This window comes from Manacus vitellinus, unplaced genomic scaffold, assembly GCF_001715985.3.
Source record: "Manacus vitellinus isolate BGI_N305 unplaced genomic scaffold, ASM171598v3 scaffold_99_pilon, whole genome shotgun sequence".
NCBI lineage: Eukaryota > Metazoa > Chordata > Aves > Passeriformes > Pipridae > Manacus > Manacus vitellinus.
The window spans coordinates 750,940-765,282 of record NW_021940916.1 but is presented as its reverse complement, the minus strand read 5'-3'; the positions used below and the strand labels follow the sequence as shown (position 1 = coordinate 765,282).

Genomic DNA, 14,343 nt, shown 5'->3' with positions numbered 1-14,343 from the left:
GGGGTCTGTGAACAGAAACAGCGTTTCAGCAGGACTGTGTCTCTCGCTCTCAGACCCCTGTGTGAGCTCTCTGAGATGCTCCTTTCGGGGAGGACGTGGCCGCTGAAAGGTTTTTGACTTAAGGTGCTCTGTTTTGCAGCGACAGGGGATTGGGGACCCCAGCGTGTACCACGCTGTGGTGGTGATTTTCCTGGAGTTCTTTGCCTGGGGGCTGCTGACCACACCGATGCTGACGGTGAGCACCACGTCTCCTTGGGACAGCACTGCCTTGGGAGCTCTCCTGGGGCTCCTGAGGTCTCAGCACATGCTTTTCCATGGGGAACTGCGGAAAAGGAGTCTTTGGTTGTGCAGAAACATTTAGACACAGTATTAGCCTGGCAATATAAAATGTGAATCAAACCTACAGACAGCACAAAGAGAACTACAGAGAGGTGATGTGGTGATGTGAAGTAAAACCAGAGGGGACTCGGGTGGGGTATGGATGGATTAAGGCGCATATCAGGCTCTCTTAGCCTCACCCAAACATGCTGGAACAATTTATAGACCTGGAAAGTGTTAAGGACAGTGATTGCCTGTGCTGGAGAGGGCAGCCAGAGCTCCTCACATAGAGGCATGGTTTGTAGGGTATTTCCCCTTTTCCCTGGATTGTTCCCTTCCAGGCCTCTTGGCTGTCAGGTGCTTAAGGAAATTTTGCCACAGTTGCCAGCTCTGACTTTTGCCTTTAGGTTTTGGTTTCTTTTCCCCCAGGTGTTACACCAAACTTTTCCTCAGCACACGTTCCTGATGAATGGCCTGATTCATGGAGTCAAGGTAAGGAATGTTCCTTCCAGGCTTTCCTTTAAATATGCCATCACTGCAAGAAGGGACAAGCCATTATTATCCATGTAATTTGCTGATGTCAACCAATATTTGTCGGCTCAATGTTCATATTTCAATTTGGGGGCTCTGGCAAATCTGATGCAAAAGGAAGGACACAGACACGGGGCAGCTTGTGCAGCTGGTTTTGCTGAATGATAATGACAATGTGCTGCTTGTCAGCCTGGAGCTGGAGCTACAACAGCTCAGTGTTTCAGCTGGAAATATTTTCATCAGCATGAGATCAGCCCTTGTGCTCATCTTCTGGAGCGTAACAGAATGACAAATCAGTGACATCTGAACTTATCAGTAATAGAAGCTGAAGCCCAGCGGCTCCCCCAGACAGGAGATGGGAGTGTGCCATGGCACAGGGAGAGGGAATGGTGAGCTTGCACTAGACCAGCATTCCCAGGGCAGGATTGGAGGCAATGATAGGGAACAGACCGTAGTCATGTGTTCTGACTGGGGAATCAGGCAAAACAAACTGTTCTTGGCAGTCTTTGGCAAGAGGATCTTGGAAAACAGCCCCAGAGGGGCTGGGCACTCCCATTGGCACTGAAGGGCTCTGCCCTGCCTGCCTCGGGTCTGAGAGATGTGGAAAGGCCTTAAGCACAATTTTATTTGTGCTTAATGGTTCTGGCTTCTCGTTGTGTCTGTTCTGTCTCCACCTACAAGAGAAAGCTTTCCCCAGAACTGCAGCAGGTGCTGCCGTGGTGGAGCAGTGCCAGCAGCTTTCCAGGTCTGGCAGGGCTGCCCTGGTGCCCACAGCCACAGGCAGAGCTGTGCAGAGAGCAGGAGGGAGTGGGAGTGCTCAGCAGGGCCTTGCTGGTCAAGGATTTATTTTTCCCTCTCTAGAAGGACGTGAGCAATTTAACAAACTGCTCTGTTGTGACAGCATTGCTGCTTGCAGCAATCAGGAATGGGCTGCCTCCTCCTGTCTAAAGCTCTCACTGTCAAGAGACAGAGTCTGACTGAGGGGTTTCTCTGTCCCCCTTTCTGTCTGTCTGTCTGTCCCAGGGTCTGCTCTCCTTCCTAAGTGCTCCACTGATTGGTGCTCTCTCTGATGTCTGGGGCAGGAAATCCTTCCTCCTCCTCACCGTCTTCTTCACGTGTGCACCAATTCCCCTGATGAAGATCAGCCCGTGGTGAGCTCACCCTCGGTACAGCCCAGGGTTCTGAGGAGGGGAAGAAGCACAAAGCCAAACGATGGCGGGTGCTTGTTTTACCATGAGATGGAAGAGTCTGTCTGGTGGAGGAGGATGCTCAGCCTAGAGACTGACTTGTCTGGTTCTGTGGGAGGGTTCAGCTGGGAGTAGAGGGTCTGTCTGTCCTCTCCTGGTGCTTGTTCCTCTGATCAGTGCATTATTGTTATTAGGGAAAATAAGTGATAAAACTCCAGGGACCCCAAACTGAGGCTCCGTATTCCTGAGTGTACCAGAGTGCTCTGGTGCACCAGAGCAAGATGGACAGAAGAATAAGGGAGAGACTCTGCTTCAGCAGCTGTGCACTGTGGTGTGGTTGCTCTCTAACTCTGCCTTGGGCACTGCCTCTTTCAGGTGGTACTTTGCTGTCATTTCCATGTCTGGAGTGTTTGCTGTCACCTTTTCCGTGATTTTTGCCTACGTTGCCGATATCACGCAGGAGCATGAGCGCAGCACGGCATATGGCTTGGTAAGGAGCTCAGGCACTGGTTTATCTCTTGAAAGAAATATTTGGGGTTTGCAGGTAGGAGAGGTATAAAGTTAGGGTGGGAAATTTATTGACTAAATGTGTAGTGTCCCTGTCCTTCTACTTGGGATTTAGCTCAGAGGGAAAGGCTGATCTCTCCAGAGTCCGAATGCTGGCTGTGGTGTAGTTTGGCCTGTAAACCAGCCTGGCCTGTGAGCTTTTCCACATCAGGAAAGCAGGAGCTGTGATGCTCTGTGGGATCCTGCCTTTCCTGTAGCTTTACTGGCAGGACCATATGGAAATTGCTAGGACAACTTTGATTTCCCTTTGCTAGAACTTAGCCCAGATTGCACCAAGAGAACCTGTCATCTGTGTACAGGCGTCCCTGTGAGTCCCTGTTCACCTCCATTATCTTCATCAAAGTGGCAGAAGGAGTTCCCCTTGGTCACTGGGGAGGAGGAAATGGGCTCTAGGAAGAAGAGGCTGTAGGAATGTTTTATCCTTCCAGGTGTCAGCCACGTTTGCTGCCAGTCTGGTCACCAGCCCGGCCATCGGCGCATACCTGTCCCAAGCCTACGGTGATACCTTGGTGGTTGTGCTGGCCTCAGGTGTTGCTTTGCTGGATATTGGCTTCATCCTGCTGGCCGTGCCAGAGTCACTGCCAGAAGAAATGCGCCCGGTCTCCTGGGGAGCCCCAATTTCTTGGGAACAAGCCGACCCATTTGCTGTGAGTGATGCCGCTGTAATGCTTAATGTTTGCTTTAGTTCTGCTGATTTTTAAGATGGTGACTTAAGCTCTTGGTTTGGCTGTCTCTGTACCTGGAGATTATTCAATGATACCAACTCAATTTTAAAAGCATTCTTTCTCGTTCCCACCCCCTTCCCTGCAGTCCTTGCGGAAGGTGGGTCAGGACTCCACAGTGCTGCTCATCTGTATCACCGTCTTTCTCTCCTACCTTCCCGAAGCCGGCCAGTACTCCAGCTTCTTCCTGTACCTGCGACAGGTCAGTCTCTGGTGAGGGGGTAAAGCTCTGGGTGCAGGAAATCCTGGCCTACAAATACTGTCAGAGTTGCATGTCCCAAGGTGGCTCATTTTGGCCAATAGCTCAGTAAAGTTGAAGTTGTAAGAAACAGTGACTTGTTCCAGCTTTCCTGAAAAATGTGTGAGCCTGATGACTGCTCTGTAGGCATTGCCAGGGGCAAGGTCTGGTTTGGCTCCTTGCTGGTGTCTGCCTGGCCATCCTGGCCATGCCATCTTCAGGCACCTTCAGTGATTTAAAGCTGATTCTTCATCCAGAGGAAAATCTTCCCTTTGGTTCCCGTGGCAGCCCAGAGGCAGTGGCTGGTTAATGTGCAGGGCCCTGAGAAGTGACATCAGTAAGCATGGGTGACATCTATGGAGTGGTTCTTGTCATCTGATACAAATCTCCTGCCTGAAAAGTCCCTCTTTGGTATTTTCACAGGTCATTGGCTTTTCCTCAGAGACTGTAGCAGCCTTTATCGGTGTAGTTGGAATTCTCTCTATACTGGCTCAGGTGAGAAGCAATTTCTGTCTTGACTCAAGCAGTCTGCTATAGAAATGTCCAAAATTTGTGATTTTGGGGCTGATGAGTAGTCAGAACCCCTGTGGCCACACAGACTTTTGAATCATAGAAAATCTTGAATTAGAAGACACCCACAAGGATCATCAGGGTCTCTCAGGTTCCCAGCCTCTTATCTCTCAGTGTTGTCATCTTTCTTTGCGCCTGCTTTGAAAACACCTGTTTTTCTTTCCAGACAGTTGTGTTGGGAATTCTCATGCGTTCCATAGGAAATAAAAACACCATCCTCCTGGGACTAGGCTTCCAGATCCTGCAGCTTGCCTGGTATGGCTTTGGATCACAGCCTTGGTGAGGGTTTGCTCATGTTTCTCTCCCTCCGCGATGGCTCCGCAGCCACTCCCGCCTGTGGCACTGGGTGAGGCTGTGCCTGGGCCTCACGGCTGCCTCCTCCCCAGGATGATGTGGGCAGCAGGAGCTGTGGCTGCCATGTCCAGCATCACCTTCCCAGCCATCAGTGCCATGGTGTCGAGGAACGCGGACCCCGACCAGCAGGGTGAGCGCTCAGGGGCCCATCCCAGCAGGTGCCGAGCTGGCACACGGGTGGGCTCTTGGCCTTGGTGGTGGAGGGGTGGTTAGAAGCATCTGTGCCAGCTGTGGAGTGTCGCTATACTCCCAGCAGTATTGACAGTTTTATCCTTGACTATGGCTGGTGCATTGCAAGGGAACTCCCAAGTTATGCATGTGGGTGTTCAGGGTTAACTCTCCGAGGCAGAGGAGACTGCTGCATTTTGCCAGCCTCACAGTTTGGCCCTGAGTCCTCAGACTTGGTTGCCTTAAATTCCAGTTCATTGGAAATTGTTGCTTGATGTGCCTGTGCTCATTTCAGTCTGCAAAGCAGCAAGCCCAGCATTACTGATTTTTGTAAAACCTGACACTGAGCGAAGCCGCTCACGTGCAAACCTCCTCCCCCTGCGGAGTGTGCATCAGCCCGGACACAGTGATTGATCCTGTCTCCAAATGTGTAAGCATCCTTGAATAAAACAAATTTCTTTGGAAAGCTGGAGGCATATCCTCCCTTCCTCACTGTCCCCAGGTGTGGTGCAGGGGATGATCACTGGAATTCGGGGTCTGTGTAATGGCCTGGGGCCGGCGCTCTATGGCTTTGTCTTCTATCTCTTCCACGTGGAGTTGAATGAAATGGCTGAGGTGGAAACTTTGGGCAAGGCCTCCAAACCCAACATGGCCAACCCTACGGATGAGGTAGGGTTCAGCTTATTTGCCTGTCAGCTTACCCGTTTGCCAGGCTGCGTCTGCTCTCGTGTCTGAATCTTTCCTGTGTCTCTCCCTGCAGAGCAGCATCATCCCTGGGCCACCCTTCCTGTTCGGGGCATGCTCTGTGCTGCTGTCGCTGCTGGTGGCCCTGTTCATTCCGGAACACAACCTGGTGCTGAGGTCGGGCGGCCACAAGAAGCACAGTACGGGGGCCCAGGCCCACCCCCACAGCCCCCCGGCCGGGGGGTCGGATGGCAAAGAGCCCCTGCTGGAGGACAGCAGCGTGTGAGGTGGGACAGTGGGACCTGCCTCAGGCTCAGCTCCAGGGATGGACTCGGCAGGAGTTCGGGGTGGGGGAGAGAGGAGCCGAGGTAACAGACTGTGCCGCTGACAGCTGCTGAGGAGGGACGGGCTTTCCCTTCGAGCCAAATACACACAGCTGGTGCAAAAATGGAATTGTATCACCTGGTGTTGATGGAAAGGGGAGGTGTGGAACTGCTCCATGTGGAAGGATAGTTCTGGAAAGCAAACCTGCCCCTGCGCGTGAACCCTGCGCCCCGTGCCGTGCCCTGCCAAACCCTCCACTCGCCAGTCACAGAGGATGGAGCCGGCGTGGTCCGTGTTTGTGGGAGCTCACTGGGCTGCCTCCCAGAATAAAGCATGGCATCTGCTCTGTGCCCCATCCCTGACACAGCTGATTCCTGCCCCTGGCAGCCCCCTGTGCGTGTGTGGAGCACAGGGCTGGAGCTTCCTCACTGCCCGAGGACCTGAGGAATTCACCCATTCTGCCCCAAGTGAAACTTAGACCAAAAAAAATAAATCTGCTGATTTAATGTTCTGATGAAGAGGATAAAAATTAAGAAGTCGAGTTGCAGCTCACACAAGGGAGAATGGGCAGGTGAGAGAAGGGCAACTACATGAATTACAAATGCTTGAATGGCCACAATGGCCATAGTTCTGTTTGGTTTTCCTCTTTTTGTCATGTTGAGGTGACATTTGCCTGTCACTGCCTCCACAGGCAGTAGATAGAAGGATTTTTCAGAAATCTTTGTATGGAGCTGTGAGTGTTGTTTAGGAGATACAGTTCTCTGGGAGGTCAGAGAAACAATTAAACTGTGCCAAGCACTTTGGAGAATGTGGTTTCCTGGGAGAGAGGTCAGAGAAATGGTTGTTTACCTTGAGCACTTGTATAAAGCATGGTTTGTCCTGGGGCTCCTGCCATCTAATGTTAAACCCAGAGAATGCTTGGAGCTGGTTTATTCTCAGCCCAGGAGATCCTAATGGTGAGGATTGTGTTGATTTGGACTTACAATTTGGAATTCCGTGTGGCATTTCTGAGCCTGCTGTGAAGGCTTTTGTTTATAAAACAGTGAAATTGCAACCTTTGCTGCAGGCTCGGCTCTGCTCAGAAAGAGCAGGAGGTGCTTGAAGTGTTGTGAAAGAAGCTGAGGCAACCAGGGAAAGTGTGGTTGTTTATAGAGATGTGACAGAGGGCAGGAAACGATTGTTCTCATTTAAGTAAATCACAAGTAATGGCACTGAGCAGTTCTGGGAAGTAACGACCAAACTGGAGACACTTGGGGAATCTGTTGTTAAGGGAACTGAGGCTGCAGTGGCCACACCAGTCCTGCCTCAGAGTGGGGCCAGTGCAGCCATGGCCATTCTCTGGACAGGGTCCCCTCTCTGTGGGTTTGGGACAGGTAACCCAGGGAAGAGCAACCAAAAAGGAGGGTGTGTTGGCCCTTCACGTCGTGGTTCTTTGCCGACAGGTCATCACTGCAGCTACTGCAAATGCAGTTTGCCTCTGGATTTAATGGTAAACACTGCCTGGACGACCCTGCTGCTGACCCCAGCTGGCACACACAGGGCAGTGCTGCCCATCCCCACTCTGCCTGGGAGCATCCTCTGACTGCTCTGGAGCCTGTTGGGGCTGGTTGGTGTTGGCTCTGGGCACAGCAAGGGTGGCAACTTCATGTGGGTCCCTTACGTGCCTGTCAGACACTGACAGCCAGGACCAGCTGCCTGCCCAGCCTGGGTAACTGGTAACAGTGTCACTTTACCAGTCTTCTGGACCAGTTGGTTACTGAAGGTGGATGTTTTAAGTGAAAGGGTTGGCAGTTTGTTTTGCATGGATCTGGCCTGGTACCAGATCCTGTGCTCACAACTGGGAGCAGCCTGTTCTGCGAGCAGAGCGGGGCCGTCTTGGACAGGGAGGGATGCTGAGGTGGGTCTGGCTGCAGGGCTGGGGAGCAGAGCCAGCAGGAACTTCAGTGACCTGCCGTGACTCCACTTTTCCCAAGCTCCTTGTGGCGACACTCCCAATTCCCAAATGTTGCTGGGATGGTCAGTATTTGTGTGTGCATAGCAAGCTTTTTTTCTGAAGGAAATCCGGTCACTTGCACTTCCAGGCAGCAGTTCCCCCCCTCCGTGTTCCTCACAAAAATGCCTTTTTTAGACAGGACTTTTACCAAGTCCTGGTGATCTGTTGATTTACACTTGATTAAAGTGAGCTAAAAGTGGGTTTTTCCCTCACATACAGATGAAGTAAAAGGCAGAGTTGTTACCTTGCTCACACAGAGGCACTTGAAGCTTCACGGGTACGATATAGCGGCACGTTGCAAAAAGACGAGCATAATTTATATGATATAAAGTATATAGAGATATATTTTTAAAAAGTCCCTTCCCTTATTCCATAGTTTATTGAAACTGATGCGTTTCTTGATCCTGTTCCCTCTCACCACCACTGCTGCCTGCGGCTTCTCAGCCTCTCCTTCCCTCAGACTGCAGAACCGTCCGGTGACCTTCCCTCTCCAGTCCTGTCCCTCGTGACACGACCCCTGAGCTTCTGGCGATGCCGATGTGCCCTGGCTTGTGTGTCACGGGCCTGGAGTGTTTTGATGCCTTTTTCAGCCTTCAAGCTCGGGGTCAGGTGCTGCCCCAGGTGATACCAGGTGAGGGGCTGCAGCCTGGCTGGTGAGCAGCTCTGCTGCTGCCGGGGTACAGCACTGAGAACCAGTGGGGGTACAGCACTGGGAACCAGTGGGGGAACAGCACTGGGAACCAGTGGGGGAACAGCACTGGGAACCAGTGGGGGAACAGCACTGGGAACCAGTGGGGGAACAGCACCGGGCAGCTGGAGTGGGGGAACAGCACCGGGCAGCTGGAGTGGGGGGTGCAGCACCAGGCAGCAGTGGGAACCAGTGGAAAAGTGGCTTGTGCCGGCCTGTGGATTCCTTCCCACCCTACTGGGGTTCCTCTCCTCTGGTTCAGTGGGGCCTTGGTCCGGTGCCTCCCCTCCCCTCGGCGCAGGGGTCCCCGCACTGTTCTGCCTTTATGTGACAGCAGGAGCTGGGCCAAGTGGTGCCAGAGCTGAAGTTCCCGGAGCCAAATGAAGAATGTCTCATTCTGAAGGGCCGGTACTTCCACAGCATCCCACGTGGAGTCTGCAAAGGCTGTGTGGAGCATTCAACTAGTTTTGCCAATTTTTTTTACTTTATATGAAAACGCAACTTTTTAAAAAGAGTCTTTTCTTAAAATCCCCTTGATCTGCTGTGCAGTGTCTGAGCCTGGCTGTTTAACATCAGAATTCCCAGGATTTGTCTGCAGGGACTTACATTTCAGGATGGTAACAGCAATGCCCAAACACAAGGCAAAAGTCGGCTTGATTGCCCGTCTGCAGTCCCGGCATTAACGGCCACAGGTCAAGTGAGTTGCCACTGATCTTGTTGCATTAAAAACCTGAGTTACACCATTGTTTTCTCTTCTGCCATTAATTTTGCAAAGTAGTAACATTTTACTTCCCTGTTTTTATTCTTTCTCTGCACTCAAATGGCTGCTGACAGCTGTGGTATCTTTAAAGTGTGGGCATGGGCTGAGTCCCACCTCTGCTCTCTCACAGTTCCCCATCGCGTGCGTTCGTGTGTCTCTTTTTTAAGCTAACGATAAAATGTATTTATTTCGGTTCAGGTTGTGTTTGGAACTGGCTAATCTCTCCCTCTGATGGATTATTTATTAAACTGCTGCTTTCCTGTTGTGTTGAAGGTCTCTGTCCTGATTCCTTCCCTCACTGGCAGTACCAGGCAGCTCCTGCCCAGCCCTTGGCCTGACCTTTGTGAGTGGTGTGAAGATTTGGGGCCGGTTTGGGTCACCTAGGTTGGGGCTGCCAGCCCCTTCCCTAGGCTGAGATGGGGAGCAGGTCCCTGGCTCCCACCTGCCCCACTGGAGACTCCTCCTGGACTGGTTTTTAGCAGCCCCCACTCTATTGTTTAAACTTCCAGCCAGGTTTAATTTAGATCTTATCTGACTCCCATAAACACTTTTTGTGGTGGCTGAGGATGGTCCTGACTGAACAATTTAATCACAAGAAGTGTAAACACATCTGAGTCAGCTCTGGGATGGGGGCTAGTGCTTGATGGCTGATATCCTGGAAACATGAGCCATTAACACAGCCTGTTGCTTCTGTATTTATTTCCTCTGGACTAGACTAGCTTTTATTTTATTGTTTTCATCTTTATTTGAGAGAGAACCGTTAGCTTTTCTCACTTGGCATCACTGAAGAACAAAGGGCTTGTGTTGCAGTACAGGAGGTTGTGGCCACCCTTCCCCCCATCGGCGTGATGGTCCCTGGGGCAGAGGCAAAGCCTCGACCCTTCTGGGGCCAGTGGTCACAGCCTGGGGCTACACCCCGGCCTGAGGGGCTCGGAGGTATCCTGTCCCGGAGCCAGCCCTTGTCCCTCAGTGGTTTGTGTCTCCACACTGAACTGTTCTGCTTCCTGAGCAATGGCTCTGGACCGAGTGCTGCCCGGCACAAGGCCCCACTCCTGCCCTGTGGGAGGAAGCACAATTGGCTTCCAGGAAAGGTGTTGAGGCTTCTGAGTCTCTTCATTCCTTCAAATCGTTCCCTTCATTCCTTCAAAGGTTTCCTGTCCTAGAGCCTGGGCGTGCTCCTTTCACCCTGTGCACGCAACCTCTTGCTCTCTCTCGGCTGTGCCTGGGGCACCAGGAGCTCCTGTGCACCTCTGGCCCAGAGGAAGGTCTGAGTCCATTAGAGGAGAGGGCGGTGGAGTGGGGGCTGCAGTGGGTCACTGCTCAGGGGCTCGGTGAGCGAGGGCTGCCCTGGGGGCTCTGCTGTGTCACTCTGAGCTGGACCAGGTCCCCTGCCCTCCCTCTGGCTCGATGGCTGAGCCATTGGAACTGGCCCTCGTGGAGCTGGAGGTTTATCATGTTTCCATAACTCCAGTTATGGAGTTGTGTTGCCCCCCTGTGCGGTGGCTGGGGCAGCTCCAGGCACTTGCAAGCCCCAAACCTGAGGAAGTGCAGCACAAGGTGCTGAGCTTTCTGGTAACTGTCAATCTTTTGAGGTCCAGGAAGGTCTGGGAAAGCTGCTTTTTAAGAGAAGGTCACACTGTAAGTGCTCAGTTCTGGTTCGGACTCTGATTCATGGACTTTCTTATCATGTGGGTGGGAGTGGGAGGCGAAGCCCTGGCACAACGTCTCTGTCCTCAAGGTCCTCAGTCTCATTGTTGGGAAGAGCCTGGCAGTGTGGGAGCAGCCCTGGCCATGGCTTGTCCCAGGGCTGGGCCAGAGGCTCTGGTGGCTGCTGGAAAGTCCAGGAAGTGGCTCTGTTAACACAGGATGGAAGGAACAAAAACCCCAGGGCCATTAATCACCTGCTCGGGCTGAGTGTGCATATTCGGTGGTGGGTGTTTACAGAGCACTTCCCTTGCTCAGAGGCCTCCTGGACTCTCGGAGGATTAATGACATGACCTTCTGAAAGGATGCACGGCGCGCCAAGTGCCCAGAGTTGCCTCTCTGGAGAGTTCCCAGACGGGAAATGACCAGGTCCTGCCATGACAGGAGGTGCAGGGCTGGGCTCGTGCCTCCCTCAGCCCTTTGGCACCTTCCCTGGCCTTGGCTGCAGCGTGGCAGGACAGGACAGGTCAGAACCAGACCCATCTCTCCTGGGGAGCTGGGCAGGAGCGAGGAAGCGATGCTAGACCTGCCCTGAGAGGCACTGTGGCTGTGCCAGGGTCTTGGGGCTGGAAAATGCAGGGTGTTCAACACCTTCTATGTGGTAACACTGTACCACGAGACCAACCCTATCAGGAACACCTGCTTCCATCCCTGAAAACACCCTGTTCTGGGAATGAATGCAGCTGCCGGCAGGACTGACCAGGGTCCCAGGTCCCGCTTTTGGGGAGGGCCCTTTCCACAGCCACGTGTCCCCAGCAGCCTGCAGCTCATCCCAGCTGTTGGGGTCATGGAAGGGCTGTTTTTTCTGAGGGCTCTGGGTGGGTGATGGAGCCCCTGAGAACCGGGGATGGAGCTGGATCTGAGCCACATCTTGGGGTGCAGGTGCCTGTGCAGAGATGCCTGGTGGGGTGATGGGGACCCCTGCAACCACACGGGGACCCTTCAGGCCAGGGGCTCTCCTGGGTTTGGGACTACTGATTTGGCCCTCGGCTGGGTGTTGTGCAAGAGCCAAACTTGGAATAAAATCAGAAACCGAAACCTCCCTCTGGAAATACCCCTCAGGCTGGAAGTCGTGGGGGCCTCAGGACCGGTGCTCATGGGGGCGGTTCCTACAGGGCTTAAGAAGGGCTGAGGATGGGACTGGCGGCCAGAAGGCAACAGCCCTGGCCAGCGGCACCCTCTCCCTGGAAGGAGGATAGAAAGGAAGGAAAACCACCCCTGCTGCTGCCCTGCAGGCAATGGAGCCGGCTCCTGTCCTCCTCCTCCTGAGCTCGCTGTGGGGCTGCAGCGGTGAGTGCAGCCCTATCCCCCAACCCACTGCGCTGCCCGGCCTTGCTACTGCTGCTCCCCTTGTTTTGCCCCTGGCACTGCAGCCCCGGGGCCTCCCCACGCTGAGTCCCGACTGTCACCGAGTCCCCCCCGTCGCTGCTGCAGCTTCCCGTCCTGGTGCTCAGGATTCTGGTGACTGTCCCCTTCCCTCACCCTGCGGTTTCCTCCTGCCCAGGGCGCCCCGCTGACAGGCTGGTGGTGACACCGCGGGAGCCGGTGGTGCCGTTTGGGGGCTCAACAGAACTGAACTGCTCCTTGGCCTGCGCAGGGGGCACGGTGGAGTGGAGGGGACTGGATACTGCCCTGGGGACTATCACCTCCTTCCCCACCCACAGCATCCTGCACATCAGCCAAGCCACTGTGGCCACGGAGGGCATGAAGATCTGCCAGGGCAGCTGCCACGGGCGGCACTACCAGCAAACCGTTGAACTGAAGGTCTATGGTAAGTGCTCCCCAGCCCGTCCCTCGCCACCTTCTGGCGCAGCCCTGGATCCCCGAGGCAGCCTCCTCTCTCCTGGGCTCTGCTGCCAAAAATCACCCTTAGCTCTGCCCCTTCTCTGCAGCCCTCCCAGACACACTGCAGCTGGAGGCAGTGCCTCACACCCTGTGCCCGGGGCACCCCGCCTGCCTGCGCTGCTCGGCCGCGCGCGTGCACCCCGTCACCGGGCTGGCCCTCACCTGGTACCGGGGGCACCAGGCTCTGGAGAACACAGACTTCGATGCCTCAGAGACCGATGAGGAGCTGTATGACATTGTGTCCACCCTGCCTGTGGGTGGGACAGAGGTGGCAGAAGGGGTGGAGTTCAGGTGCGAGGTGACGCTGCGCGTGGGACAGGAGACCTTCACCCGGGTGGCATCTGTGGTGGCGAGTGCTGGGGGTGAGTGCCAGGAGGGGCTGGAGACCATGGCCCACGTGTTCCGTCTGCTGGAGCCAACCTCCACTGCCCTGCACTACTTGGAGTAGTGTTGCCAGAACAGGAGCAGCTCCTGCTTCTGCACCATTCCCGAATCTCCCATCCCCATCCCTGTCCCCATCCCTGCTGCCAGTGCCCATTTGCTCCCACTTGCTGTGCTTGGAGTGGAGGGTGATGGGGCTGCAGTGAGGCCACCTGTGACTGATGCTGCTGTGTGTTCACAGCCACCTCCGTGAGGAGCCCCAGCACAGCTGGGCCCGTGACCACCACAGTGCTGCCCCCAGGGCTGAGTGTCCCCACACATGATCCCACCACAGCACGGGAACTTGATGCTGGGACCACTCTGGAGCTGGCTGCTGCCACCGAACCCTCCTCCACGGAGCGGGCTGTGACACTGGACTTTGTCACAGGCAGTCCCGTGGCTGCTGCCACGCTCTCTGGCTCTGGCACGATGGGCCCAGGGCCATCTGTGGGTTCAGTGCCCACCTGCAGCCTGCGGATCTGGTCGCTGCCCCCCACGGGGACACGGGGCAGGGCCCTGCGCATCGAGTGCCACGCGCAGTGTGCCGGGAATGCCACGGTGCACTGGCTGCGGACCCCTGCTGCCCTCTCTCAGTACCGGGAGGAGGCCGTGGGTGGCAGCTCCGTGCTGTGGCTGGACCACGCTGAGCCCTGGCACCAGGGCCACTACCAGTGTGTCCTGCTCGGCCACCTCGCCCAGGGAGTCAGCCTGGAGCTGACGGTTGTGGATGGTGAGTGGTGGTCTGTGGCCCCTTGCCCTGCCCCCCATCGCTTGGATGGGGTTGCAGCCCCTTGTACCGGTGCCACAGTTGGTGCCGGGGGGGTTTGCTCATCCCTTGGGGTTTTGCTGCCCTGGGCAGCTGTGGTTACAGCTCCGTGTGTCTGCAGGTTCGTTCAGCTCCAGCCCCGCCATTGCTGCAGGGGCAGCGGCCTCACTGCTGGGGTTCATCGTGACTGCCGTTGTGTCTCGTCGCCTGTGGAAACATTTCAGATCTCGGTGGGAGCTGTCCTAGGAGCGGGAGCAGCCCACGGATGCCCCCACCTCCCCAGCCGTGTCCCTGCCATCCCCTTGTCCGCTGCTGGCCTCTCCCGGCCCCTGGCCGGCCAGAAGAAGCAGCAGCAGGAGCTGTGCCTGCAGCCGGGAAGCAGGGGCTGGAAGGGCGATGAGCAGCGGTGTCACAGGGACGGGGCCAGGGATGCTCCCGGGACTGGATCCCCGCGAGCTCGCACCGGACACTGGGCTGGTCCGACGCTCCCGGAACCTGCGATGG

The 14,343-nt window shown here is 55.1% G+C and overlaps 2 protein-coding genes across 2 annotated transcripts; both read left to right on the top strand.

The window, feature by feature from the left end:
* Window positions 1–6: 6 nt before the first annotated feature.
* Window positions 7–7,339, top strand: LOC103761653 (hippocampus abundant transcript 1 protein-like). The gene is made up of 11 exons (XM_018086616.2): window positions 7–235; window positions 748–810; window positions 1,873–2,000; window positions 2,412–2,526; window positions 3,032–3,250; window positions 3,414–3,527; window positions 3,987–4,058; window positions 4,300–4,412; window positions 4,520–4,617; window positions 5,158–5,324; window positions 5,416–7,339. The coding sequence occupies exons 1-11, from the start codon at window positions 227–229 to the stop codon at window positions 5,623–5,625; spliced, it is 1,308 nt and encodes a 435-aa protein (XP_017942105.1). The 5' UTR covers window positions 7–226; the 3' UTR covers window positions 5,626–7,339.
* A 4,669-nt stretch (window positions 7,340–12,008) lies between these two features.
* Window positions 12,009–14,124, top strand: MADCAM1 (mucosal vascular addressin cell adhesion molecule 1). Its single transcript, XM_018086630.3, has 5 exons — window positions 12,009–12,098; window positions 12,313–12,579; window positions 12,701–13,015; window positions 13,276–13,803; window positions 13,961–14,124. Exons 1-5 carry the CDS (start codon window positions 12,047–12,049, stop codon window positions 14,083–14,085), a joined length of 1,287 nt encoding a protein of 428 aa, XP_017942119.2. The 5' UTR covers window positions 12,009–12,046; the 3' UTR covers window positions 14,086–14,124.
* Window positions 14,125–14,343: the final 219 nt, after the last annotated feature.